Source organism: Sciurus carolinensis, chromosome 11, assembly GCF_902686445.1.
Source record: "Sciurus carolinensis chromosome 11, mSciCar1.2, whole genome shotgun sequence".
Taxonomy (NCBI): domain Eukaryota; kingdom Metazoa; phylum Chordata; class Mammalia; order Rodentia; family Sciuridae; genus Sciurus; species Sciurus carolinensis.
The window spans coordinates 128400292-128413552 of record NC_062223.1 but is presented as its reverse complement, the minus strand read 5'-3'; the positions used below and the strand labels follow the sequence as shown (position 1 = coordinate 128413552).

Here is a 13261-nt window from a genome sequence, read left to right as displayed (position 1 = left end):
TAAAAATCCTTTCTCCTTGCTTCTGCCATATGACTCACATGTGAGTGCTTAAATATTTATGAGGTGCTGGCCACTTCTGTGCCTAACTTGCTTGGCTCTGAGAGTTCACTGGATCACCTTTGTGTCCCCAGGCTGGGTGAGAATACTTCCGAACCTACTTGGTCCCCTGCTGATGTTCTGCATCAGGACAGGTAAATCTTAAGCAGAGGCTGCTTTGTGCAACCAAAGTCAGGTAAATATCCAGATGGCTCATGGAGGTATTTGTACAGCCTTCCTTCAGCTGGATTCTGGTGACCAGAGTTGGGTACCAGTTGGTGAATGGGTTCTAAACATCCATTTCCTTGGGGGCCCTTCTTTGCCCAGGATTAGTATCCTTGAGTGCTTGAGGTTTCTCTAGTAGCAAGGGAGGGAGCAGTGGGCTCATAAATACAGCCTTTGAGCACCAACCCAGAGTCAACATGATAGGGGTTAAGTCAGTAGAGCTGCGTTTCTGCCCTGGCTTATTTACTATTTGTAGGTTGAGTGTCCTTATTTCAAAAATCCCCAATCCTAAATGCCCCCAGTTCCCAAACTTTTGAGCACTAACATGACGCCACAAGTGGAAATCTCCACACCTGACCTCATATGACAGGTCACAGTCAAAATGCAAAAGCACCAAAAATATTGTATAAAATTACCTCCAGGCCATGTGTATAAGGTGTATATGAAACAGAAATGAATTTTGTGTTTAGACTTGGAACCCATCCCAACATATCTCGTTATGTATATATGTATATTCCAAAATCTGAAAAAAAAAAAAAACCTGAAATCTGAAACACTTCTGGTCCCAAACATTTCAGATAAGGAAAACTCAACCTGTACCTGCATGACCTTAAATAAACAACTTCACCTTTGAGTCTGCTTCGCCCTGCATTCATTTAATCATGTATTTAAACAACTATTGATGCCATCATGTGTCAGGCACTGCTCGGTGAACAAAAGGCCTGCCAGTGTCTTAGTGCAGGAGGCGATGAGAACTAATTCAAGCAGGTTAAAAGGAGATGATGACCCAGGTGCTACTTCAGATCAGGTGGTCAGAGAAGGCCTCTGAAGAGGCAGCATCTAGGGAGACCTGGAACTTATAAAGGAGTCACACGAATAGATAGAATAGGAATATTCTAGGAAGAAGGAATTCCAGAGTCCAGGCACTCTGAGGCAGAAGTGTGCCTAGGGATCCAGGAGCTGCTAGGGTCTGCCGGCTGGTGTGGAGGGAGGAATGAGCTAGAGAGGGACTGGAGAAGATGTGGGAGGGACGATTGGGCCATGCTAAGGATTCGGGTTTTGTCATAAGCCATAAAAGGTTTTGAGCAAGAGGGTTAAATATTTTGAAAGGATGACTGGCTGTTTGCTGTCTGGAGAATAGACTCAGGAAGGTAAGAGGAAGAACAGAGGACTGGATGCTCTTGCAGCAGCCCTGGAGAGGCACTGCTGGCTTGGAAGGGGGTGCAGTGGAGGTGGGCAGTGGTCAGATTTAGGTGCCACAGACCAAAGAATCTCCAGTGGTGGGATCTGGATTTTCAACAAGCATTGGAAGCTCAATGTGGTCAGAACAGTTTGGCAGCCATTGTTGATCAGGTCTCCTTACTAGCAGGTGTTAGCAGAAATGAGACCTTTGTACAAAAACATGCTGTACAGGCAGAGAGGAAGAGGCACAAGATGCCCAAGGCCCCAGAAAGCCAGCATTAGCTTTGCCCCTTCCAGATCCTTTGCCTCTTCTAGATCCTTAAACAAGGGGTTTTCCCTCGGAGTCCAATGGGCCTTTCCTGGTAGTAATGGAGTTACAATATCTGCCTCCCAGGAGGGGTGGGGTGCGAAGGAATAAGAGAATATGGCAAAATGCTTGGCCAACTCTGCCCTGTGACTATTAGGAACTACAGCATGGTAATTTTTCCCTCTGCCAAGAGAAACACATTTGAGGGGCTCCTGTCCCAGAATCTCTGAGCTTTACTAAAATCCTAGAATTTGAGATCCCAGTGACTGGTTTTAGTTAGTAGACTGAAATGTGGGAGGGCTAGGGGTTCAGGTCTGAGACAGGAGCTCTCCCTCCCTTCCCCTCTCTTCTCTCTTCTTTCCCTGGATCTGTTTCCTCCATGACTCATCCACTTGCACTGTTAAAGCTCCTAAAAGATGATGCCCAAACCTACATTCCAACCCCCAAATATTATTGGAACTTCGATTTCCAAAGCCTAGCAGACATTTTTATATGAATGTTGTAGTAATTGCTCACAATGCATCTCAAAGGGAACACTGATGTTCCTCCCCAAAGCATTTCTTCTCCCCACCTTCCTATGTCTGCGAACAGCATCATCCTTCAAAAAAATCCAGGCTCCAGACATCTCTGATTCTTTCCTCTCACTTGCTTTAATATTTACTTACATAAGCCCTGTTAATTATCTCTTTGATATATCCCTTATATATCTATTCTTCTTGATTTTTTTAATTATTAGCATTACACTAGTTCAGAACTTTATTATTTCCTATCTGAGATATTTGAGTAACTTTTTCACTTATCTGACTTTCTTGTCCTCACCCACTGTGCACCAAGATTGTCAGCTCACTAGTCTCTGATGATGCTCAGTGTCACGAATGGCCTATTTTCTTAGTTTGCCAGTCAGGACCCTTTCTTCCTTTTTTATATTTATCTCCTTGTTCTTTAGCCCAAGTGTCTTTGTAAGGAATGATCAGATAATTAAAGAGACTAATATTTTCTCTCTTTCAAGACTTTCAGCATGATTGCTATCACTATTGAACATTTTCTTAGTCCTAGGCACTACCTTGGGTCCTTTCCTCGTTGTACCAGAGTTGACAAGCTTATGAAGAAAGGCTGTGAAGATTTCTAAACTCTGTTTTAGAAATGAGAAAGCTAGTATTCTGAGGAAGTTAGATGGTTTGTCCCAAATGGTGAGGCAGAACCTGAAACCCAGGCTACCTATTCACAAGGCTGGGCTCTTTCCTTGCTCCTCTGATTTTTCTCTCCCTGGATTCTCCTATCTCCATTTCTACCAAGTTTCACCCACCCTGGACATTTTTCCTAGTATCCTTCATAACACACCATCCAGCTGCAGCACTTTCTCCCTGGCACAGGCAGTGCTATGTGAGCTTTGTCTTCTCACCAGTTCTCCCCCTTACTAGAATGCTTTGGTCTTTGCTCTGGTGAGACTCACCAAGAGACATTAATATCTTCAACAGGAGAGAGGGTAGTATCTTATTGCTAAGTTTTTCCCCAAAGGGGTCAGACCTGTGCTTGGTTGACACAAAATTGGTATTCCATGAGTATCTGCACAGGGTCCTGACTCTCACCTGGCCTCTATGGGATGCATCTGAACTCAGAGATCCAGGTGAGTTTTCTGACCTACTTCAACTCCAGCCTTCAGTTCTGCAGTCCGTCTTGCCTCAGCTCTCTGGGGACTGACACAAGCTCCCCGGCCAAGCACCAAAGCCTCATCTGCTGCAAATGCCCTATGTGCCAGCAGCTGCTTAGTGAAGATCTGCATGACTAGGTCACCTGGAGCTTCTCCCAGCTCCATGCAGATCTGGTGGACTTACCTGGATCCATTCATGTGGTCATATTCCCGCTTGACGTTGACCCTCACAGGTTGATTGATCCATTCCTGTTGCGGTGGAAGGGGGTTGATTTTGTGGGGCTGCCCGTAGTCAGGACTCCCCGAAGCGGTCATGTCGGCCTTGGGGAGATGGGCCGCCGCTCCGTATGCTGAGTCAAAGAGTGACTGGTCGTCGCTCACCACCGACAGAGCCTCCTGCAAGGCCAGAGAAGAGACAAAGCCCAGTGTCACTCTTTACCCAGGAGAGTGGCACTCTCACTTTGAGTTGGCAGGGTGACCCAGTGCTTCCGGGCTTGCCCGGAAGTCCCCACTGTGCCATGGTTGATTGACTCACACCCTCAGGGGCACGTTTACCCATATGCAAACTTGAGTTCTCTGTTAGTTACCCTGGAGTTGGAATGGAAGATCCTTAGAAGTGGGCTCATTTGTTGGGGCTATAAGCTGGGAACCCCAAAAAGGTGAGTGGGGTTGTGGGAAGCCAGAAACAGTGGTTACACCACATGGAATGTAGTGTTGAGGTGGGGCTTGACTATGGGATCCTTTCAGACATAAGCACTAGTGCCTGGTATTAGCTGTGCAGACTAGTCAAGCTATGAGGGGGAAATGAGAATAAGAATTTATTCTACATCTGAGGCCAGTGAGACCTAATGAAAGAGGTCATCTAGCTCAAGGTCATACAAGATAAGAGTGGCACTTAGGACTGTTACTGGTTCAGTTTCAGGTTCCTTATCTGTAAACAGGAGTAAGACTAGCTTTTTCACCGAGTTTCAGGCTGGTTCAATGAGAAGATCTGTAATAGCTGAGACTAAATGCCCAGGAGTTTGCTGAAATCTCTGCAGCATGTGCTGGTTCATCCTAATTTAATTTTTGATGATTCAGCCTGACAAAGAAGATGGGAATAAGAACAGATATATGGAGGGACAGTTAGGGCTGCAAGTCACCCTGTTTCTATGGCCTATCCACTCATAGTCTCCCTGAAGCAGGTTCAGTTTTTGGAGGTCATGGGTTGAAAAAAACTTGCACTTTCCAAAGATTTCCACTAACCTAAGGATGAAGACAGGAATCTCTCATTATTCCAAGTCACATTAAGCCACAGGGATTCTGGAGCAGAGCATTCACCATAGGTTATTACATCAAATTAAGTTTACCATTTTTCAGAAAAAAATGGTTTATAATATATAGAACCTATTTGTGTATACTATATGATTATGAAGAAGAAGATTATGAAATAATCCATGACGAGTGCTTACAACAATCTTTGGCACATAGTAAGTGAAAATAAATGTTAGCAATGATGATTATTAGTGTTCAAAGATTCCCTTAGGCTATCCTTTATGTGCTGAATTATGCTCCTAAAAATTCATATGTCCCAGTCCTAATCCCTAGTACCTCAGATTGAGACTATATTTGGGATAAGACGTTCAAAAAGGTGAATAGGTTGAAATGAAGCCATTCGGTGGTAAAAGGAGATCTGGACACACAAAGAAATAGCAGGGATGTGTGCACACAGAGAGGCGAGTGAGCTAGTTTTCTGTAAGCCAGGGCTACAAGTTCAGAGGAAATCAATCCTGCTGGCACCCTAATCTTGGGCTTCCAGCCTTCAGATCTGTGAGCAAATAAATCTCTGTTGTTTAAGTCACTTAGTCTTTACTATGTTGCCATGGCAGCCCTAGAAACATATACACTGCCTTTACTTAAAAATATAGTAATAAATGAATAGCACCTTTTAAGTCTGAGATTTGTCCACATTTCTTGTGGAATTCACATTCCTGCCTTGAAGGTGTCCTCCAGAACAAATGCCTTCCAGATGGCTGAATATCCCTTCTTTCAGACCTGAGATCTGCTGGGACCCTTCGTTTTCCACCTAATGTCCTTATCTAATGTTTAGAGGAAAACTGTGCCTTTCAGGACCACTTTTCTTTTGGTTATTGCATTCACTGTCCATTTTAGTTAGGGGTCAACCTTACATCCACATCCCAAACAAATTTTGAACTGTTACCTGGGTACAAGGCATTATAGTTCCAAGTTGAAAAGTGTGATGTTATAACTTCTCAGAGGGCTGACCCTGAAAATTTGAAATTCCTGGGTTCTGCACAACAGGACCAGAAGACTCATGACCACCTAGGACCCACAAGTGCAATTTTGATGATAATGCTGAGGAATGATTCCCACAGTTCTGTTATGAAAGGCGAGAACATTTAGCAATCAGGTATCATCCTTTGCTGTGGAGAGCGGCCTAGACTCTGGGTTTATCATGCTTGAATCGTGGGGTTTCCAGTAAAATAATTTCTCCTACCTCACTCCTCTGACTGTGGGGAGAATGTACTGGAATAGCAGAGGCAAAGAGGTCTGGGAGGCAGACCAGGAGGAATGATCTGCTGAAAGGCAAAAGGATCCTACCATCATTACCACAAGAGGGTAGGCCAAAAAGCAAGAGAAGGCAGAATTGCCAAGTCCAAGGGTGTGACACACCAATGGCAAAACCAAGATTTGCAGCAAAGAGCTTACAACAGAGAACAGATAAGGGGAAACTGGGGTCCAGGAGATAGACCTTGGAGAGACTGCTTAAGGAAGTAAGCAACGCACAGTGAGAAAAAAATATATCATGGGACAGAGTGTAGGTGCAAAGCTTGTTCAAACTCATCTCAGAATTGAAGTCTCCTTTAGAATGTAGTTCACAATCAAAGGAAACTTTAGTCAAGGAAGAGAGTGGTCCACTCAGAATGACCCTAATTCTGTCCAGTCCATGTCCCTGACCAGGCACAGGCAGTTTTCCTCTTGCAGACTCCTCCTTGCTGCACACTTACATACTCTCCCCTCATCTGGTCCCTAGTGCACAGTGCTGGGTCAGCTCTAGCTCCTTTGAAAGTTGTGAATACTGCTGTGATCCAGCCACGATGCTTGTTCAAACCTCTCCAAGACTCATTGATACCTATCATGGCAAACCTGCCCTTTCCCACCAACTCAGCTTTGCCTTACCATCTGCATACCCTTATGTTGCATGACCTTCCCTTTACCACAACTTCTGGCTAATTCTAACTCTTCTCACCTGCTTCACTAAACAAAACCTACTCATATGTACTTTTGGGTCGTGGAATTTATCCTTTGGCTGTGATATCCTTTCTTTGCCCTTTCACCTGGATGCACAGTCAGTCCTTGCTATTCTGTAAATTACGTGGGTCTTCCTCAGTTCCTGAAACTGTCTCTGAAAATACTTTGACTCTTTTGACCTTTTAAAAGCCTGGTGAAAATACTGCTTGAGCATATGCACATGTGTGTGGGCATTACACACACACACACACACACACACACACACACACACACACAATGGAGAGAGAAGAAATGATTGATGATGGAAACTGGAAAGAGAGAGAAGACCAAGGACAGGGTTTCCTGTCTGGCTTTACTGCTCTGAATTTGAAAATCCAATCTAGTGAGGGGAAGTTGGTGAGGGTGACAAAATAGGAATTAAAGATTTGGGGAGATGGGATCCCAAACAAGCTGACTTTGGACCCAGGAAAAAATTAAGAGTTGGGGAAATTATTCTTGCTGCTTTTGCAGGTAAATTGCACCCTTTTGCCATTCAAACCTGAGCCCATGCTCTTAGCAAGCACATTGTCATTTTTATGTTGGGCAGTGGCAGTGAGATTCTCCAAACTGCTTTGGGGATAGTAGGCATCAATAATGGGGACAGGGATGGAGCAGGTGGAACAGGGGAATTGCTGATGGGTGATGTCAGCTGGCTGCTGTGTCACAGCTGAGGACTCAAAGTCACTAGGGTAATTTGATGTGGATGCAGGCACTGGGGGGCAGCTGTCATCAGGTGAGAAGCCACGTGCTGAGGCACTTCCAATGCAATAGTTGCTGCTTGTTACACATGTGAAGCCGTGGCTACTTTATGCGTCTTTTAAAGCTCTTTACTTAAACTCTTCCATGTTTATAAAGTTTAAACTTGACACTCTTACTTGTACCTAAAACTCTTTACAGAAATGAGCACCCTGTGGATGTTCAAGAACTTTCCACTGAGTTGTCAATAAACATTTAACACTGGCACAATAGTCTGGATGCAGGACGAACATTAACACACAAATTCACAAACCATTTTCAGAGAGAGTAAGTTCCTTTAGTTTTTAATGAGTTTGCTTCTTCTATGGACTTGGGGCACTGAAGATCTAATTCATAAAATGAGTCCATTTTGCTTTAGATCATACTACATAAAAACTGACTTCAAAATGAGAAGGGCAGGAGGAGTGGGCTCCCTGTCCCTGTGTGCACCAGCTCTGGAGTTTCTTCTAGCCTCCATAGTTGTAATTATGAACTAGTTCAGTAATTTGAATCCATAGAAGCACCTTTCCATTGCTGAATGCTGGCAAGGCTGGGACTATAGGTCAGATGCTCTGGTCCCTCAGTCGCTGAGCCCTAAACCAAAAGGATGGATGTGGTCTCTGCTCCCAGCAAGGAAGTATGCCCACACATTAGTATCCCATGGTACCCCTTTCCCAGAGGGCTGCAGCAAGGGGGAATTGCTTGGGATGGCAGTTTTGAGTTCTGAGTCAAAGCAAATGATCTATATTTGGTCCATAGAAATGCTTCCATCACATAATCTCCTGCTGGCACGTGAGCCAGAGGGTATATGTGGCTAATGACATATACGTCTGGGTGAGGACACTCCTTATTACCCAATTTGGGAAAGATGCCTTTAGCATATCAACTTATCACTTACAATACACCTGTGTCATCATTACAGAAAACAAAAGTAGTGGACAATTAGCAAACACCTATTAAGTGTAAAACACTGTTTACATTAATTTAATACTCCTAGCAATTGTATGATAGGTATACTTTTATCACCTCAGTTATTTTTTAAGGATGAGAAAATATATACCCAGGGAAGTAAAATAATTGCTCATTCACACTGGAAATGAGTGTGATCTGGGATTCAAGTCCAAGTCTGCTGCCATCATTTACTGGTTCTTTCCTGGGAACTTTCTGTCCTCCCAATTGGATCATAAACTCTTTAGGGGTAACTGTCCAGACTTGGGGGTCCTATTGCCTGATTCCAGGAAGGTCCTTGTATACTCTCAAAAATTTCCCCTTTACTTAAACTAACTCCAGTTTGACTAAGACCCACATTGCCCTTCATGGATACACATGCATCCTCCAAGACTAGACACAAATGTTGGAGAGGTCCTCTGACACCTTCAGACACAGTAAACCATTTCCTGCCATGATTCCTGTACCACTAAGGTCATTTCATACCTTACTGCCACAGTGATATACAATCACTGCTCTTGGACCCATGAGCATTATTTATTTTCTGATTATTACACTTGAGTCCTTAGGTTACATAATAATATTATGCTTAAACTTCCTCTCCTAGTGCCTAGAATGGTGCCTGGTATCCAACAGGTGCTAAATAAATACTTCCAAATGAATGAGTCAGTTGAGGCTGAATTCATGAATGGGAAAATTGTTTGACTGACTCATTGATTCACTGACTCATTCAACTATGCAGGTTTCAAATCATTTTAAACTGCATGTAAGAATTGGGATGTGAGCAAAAGAGTAGATGTTCCTTGCCTTGTCAACAAGGAGGCCCCAGCACCTAGTATAGGACCCAGTCTGCCAGACGCTCAGTAAGTATGTGTCGCATAACTGAGTTAGTTAGTAGGCATTTAAAGAAAGATAAATAGAAGGTGTTTGGAATGCAAAACGATGATTCTTAAGTCTTCTGTAACTTCTTGTCCATGGATGGTAATTTTCTAAATACTACGCACACATCTTACTTTATTATTTGCATTCTCTTTTAAATAAAGCCTATGGAAGGAATTCAAATTGTCATTCAGAGTTGTGGACATTTGGTGTGTCCCTATCACTGCTCTCCTGAACAAGGCAGATGGTCCCCTGAAGTTCTGCTCCTTGTTCTTCCTCTTGCTTTTGACATCTTGGAAAGATTTCATCTCTCCGATAGCATCCTCTCCTTGCAGAGGAGGATGTCTTTCTGTCTCTCTCACTCTGTACTTCTTCCCTCTCACTGGTCTGGAGCTTGCCATCCCCATGTTCCACCTTTCACCATTAATTTTGACCAGAACACCCTGGTAAATTATTTGTGTGGGCTCTGGCTGAGGTAGAAAGAAGAAGAAAGTACCATTCCATTAATCCCAGTAACAGATATTTACTGAATACTCACTATGTCTTGCATATTCAGGAGCCACTGGAAATATTCTTGTGTTTCATGATTGGAAAAAAAAAAAAAAAAGATCAGCTTTCAAAAGGTTCAGAATTAGTGGGTTTGGTGATAAGAGTTAAAATCTGAAATATGAACCTGCTGACCTCTTAAACCAGGCCTATTTCTCCATTCTGCATTTCCATTTTTCCTTTCAAACCATGAATGTTGTTCATGGCTCAGCCCTCTCCATTGCTCATAGTCATGCAAATGAGAGAGGGAAGCATCTAGCCAAGGCAATGAAAATTGTAGGTGGCCAGCACCTGCTTACATTGCTGTTTACACAACATGTGCTCAATAAATATCAGAAGAATGCTCTGTGTCTGATTCAATAACAAAATTTTTCACTTATTTTGGAATTTAATTATATAAGTGTTTGTGTATATACATGTATACACATATATATGTCTTTTAATACTCACAGAGTTATCTTCTGTTATTTGATTTCTTCAGGTTAAGTCAAATGCAACTTTCCATGTGCGTGTCAGTTGAGTGATGGAGGATGTGGTCAGAGCTTTGCCACAGGATGGCCTGGCTGATTATGAATGATGAGCCAGAAAGCTCTCCAAGCAGCTTAGCTAAAGCCTCCAAAGTGGCAAGGAAGGGTAAAAAGAGTGCTTCAAAGATCTCCCCATTCTATTCACAATACACAAAAGAAATTTTCATCATTTCAAGAAGGACACAAATAGGATTTGCAGGTTCAGGTGAAATGGTTAGAGGAGAAAAAGTCCCAGGTACCATGATGGAGGGGAAACTTCCCTTTGTTCATCTTTATACTTAGGTTGAATTTTTATTTTCAGTACAGGGAATGACTCAAGACATGGGGCCTAAGAAGGACTCATTTCTCATGGTATCTTCTCCTTTTATTCCCTTCTGCCCTGACCTGAATCTCAACAGAAGGGTTTTCTGTGACTGACGAGCTTTGCTGGAGGCAGTGGGTGAAAGGAATGTCAAAAACAACCAGACCAAGTTCCCTGCTGCTGCCCTTGCTCAGTGGGTCCACGTAGCTGCTCCCAGTACAGGACTCTGGAAAGCTAATCTCTGGCATATCCGTTACCCAGGTCACCACAGGGAGCACAAGGGCTTTGGCTCTTTATTACATTCTTTGCATAATGACATGAAGTCCCTTGTCTTGCCAGCCCCAAAGCATACAAAATGCAGACAAGATTCTTGGGAGCAAAGCCCCGTCTTCTCTGCTTTGGGAATCTAGCAGACCCTGCAGCAGGAGGAATGTCCAATCTAGAGTGGGGGGGGGGGGTCACTCCAAGGCACATCTCAAGTTCCAAGAGAGGGTGTCTGCTTTTAGCTAGGTCTAGCCTTTTGCTTCTTCACCCTCAGTTACCAGCTACATGCCCATTTCTTGCCCATTACTGCCATTCCCTAGAGGGCAGATGGGAAAATGGAAGAGAAAGTTTTTGTGGAAAGTTGGATAAACAATAAGGTGGGAAACATCACCTAGATATCAAGTATTAAGTGGAAATGCCTCTGCACAGGGCATGGTTGTCTTTTCCCCAATGGCCATTGCAATATTTCTCATCTTTGTTTCTCCTTATCAAGAGACAGGGTTCATTTCCTTCCCCTTGAACCCAGACAAGAGTTTTTGATTACTTCTACAAATAGAACATTATAGAAGTGGCCTTGCCTGACTTCCAAGGTTAGATGGTAAAAGGCATTACTACCCCCACCTGCTTATCATTGTCTCATTCTCCTGGGGGCCTTGGAAGTGAGCCACCATGCTGTAAGAAAGCCCAAACTTGCCTAAGCAGAAGAACTGTATGAAGAAGTTCACTCAGAGAGGAGCTGAGGCCACCAGGCAACATCCAGCACCAACTTTCTGACTCGTGTACCTCCAGAGGAAGGTTGATATAACTCATGAGCATCAGAGTTGGTTTATGCCACTAGTCATTTCTTTGTAGAACATATGCTATGAAAAACCAGTCACCACAGACCCCATATTTAAAGGACACAGAGGTGACGGAGTATTCTCTTACTGGATTGTTTGACACTGGCAGGAATCAGTACCATGGCTGGCTAGTGGGGAAACTGAGGCACAAAGCATAACCATATTAGTTCCATACAGTGAAAGAGAATCAATCTCAGCCTGACTTCCTCAGATAACCATGTAGTGGAATTATGTTCTGATAAACAACAACAAGACAAACAACATCAAGCAAAAATCAAACAAGGACCATGTTTGTAAATTAGAAAGAATAAGTAGAACAAGTATTATTTGCTAAGATGAAGTTTCCAAGGAACTTTTACAATCATGACCTCATTCAACCTTCTAAGATATGAGTTAGGATCTTCACATTATTGAAAAGAAAACCAAGACTTTAAGAGGCTAAATACTTGCCCTAAATCTCTCATCAAGGGAGTCTCCACACTGGTTGCCTGACTGCAAGGCTTATACTATTTCCCACAACCCTTTCCAGTTTGCCAGTTCTAATACTAGGCTGCATGAACCACAACCCAATCTGCCATGGAGCTCAGAATACCTGGCCAATTTCTAAAGTCATCTTATTGAATATCATCTCCCCTTTTAAATGCTCTCTCCCTCTCTGCTATGGCTTGAATGTGTCCTCCACAGTTCTTGGGCTAGGAACTTAACTCCCAGTATAACAGTGTTGAAAGGTGGGAACATTAAGAGGTGATTGAGTCAGAAAGGCTCTGTCTCATGAATGGATGAATGTCTTTATTGCAGGAGAGGGTTTGTTATGAAAGCATTCAGTCCCCTCTCACTCACAACTTCTCTCTCTCTCTCTCTCTCTCTCTCTCTCTCTCTCTCGTGTAGTCTCCTGCCCTTTTGCCATCCACCATGGAATGTCACAGCAATAGATAAATAAATAAATAAATAAATAAAATTTAAAAAAGCCCTCACTAGATGTAGTCCCTTGATTTTGGAGTTCCAAACTTCCAGAACCATGAACATTTCTGTTCATTATAATGACCCAACCTGTGGTGTTCTGTTACAGCAACACAAAATAGACTACCACACCCTGCCATTTTAATCTCCACTTACTGGGGAAAGAGCTTCTGCAGTGAATGACCCACATAAACCCAGCCAATCAAGTTTCCAGTTAATAGGCTTAGAATCCTTTGCAGATGAAAGTACTTTATTTAATGGGGTTTAATAAATTAAGGGAATGAGCCTAAATGAGTTCAGAGAACAGGATCTCTGAGTTCTTTAAGGGCATGCCATGTAACAGACTCCAGAGCCATGGCCTTCTGTTAATCACAGACTCCCACTAGATGCTTCTCCTGGTCTCCCATGGGTGAGTTGTACCTTTGCCTGTTGCCTTTGAGTTTTCAGTCTTTGTTTGACCCTAACCACATTTAAAGGGCATCACTAAAGATCAAAGCTAAGTTCTCCTCCCACAGAGAATGATTTTTATTGCTGAAAAGAAAAAAGTGCTGATTGTGGAAACTTACAGGA

The 13261-nt window shown here is 43.2% G+C and overlaps 1 protein-coding gene across 3 annotated transcripts in view; it reads right to left on the bottom strand.

The window, feature by feature from the left end:
- Positions 1-13261, bottom strand: part of Fli1 (Fli-1 proto-oncogene, ETS transcription factor) — a 117258-nt gene that overhangs the window by 47943 nt on the left and 56054 nt on the right. For 2 of the 3 annotated variants that reach the window (XM_047518568.1, XM_047518566.1), the window contains exon 2: positions 3586-3797. In XM_047518568.1, coding sequence (XP_047374524.1) covers positions 3586-3716 — 131 coding nt within the window. In that variant the 5' untranslated portion in view covers positions 3717-3797. Of the gene's footprint in view, positions 1-3585; positions 3798-9792; positions 9812-13261 lie in introns of those variants that run through there. The other variant, XM_047518567.1, reaches the window with a different exon arrangement.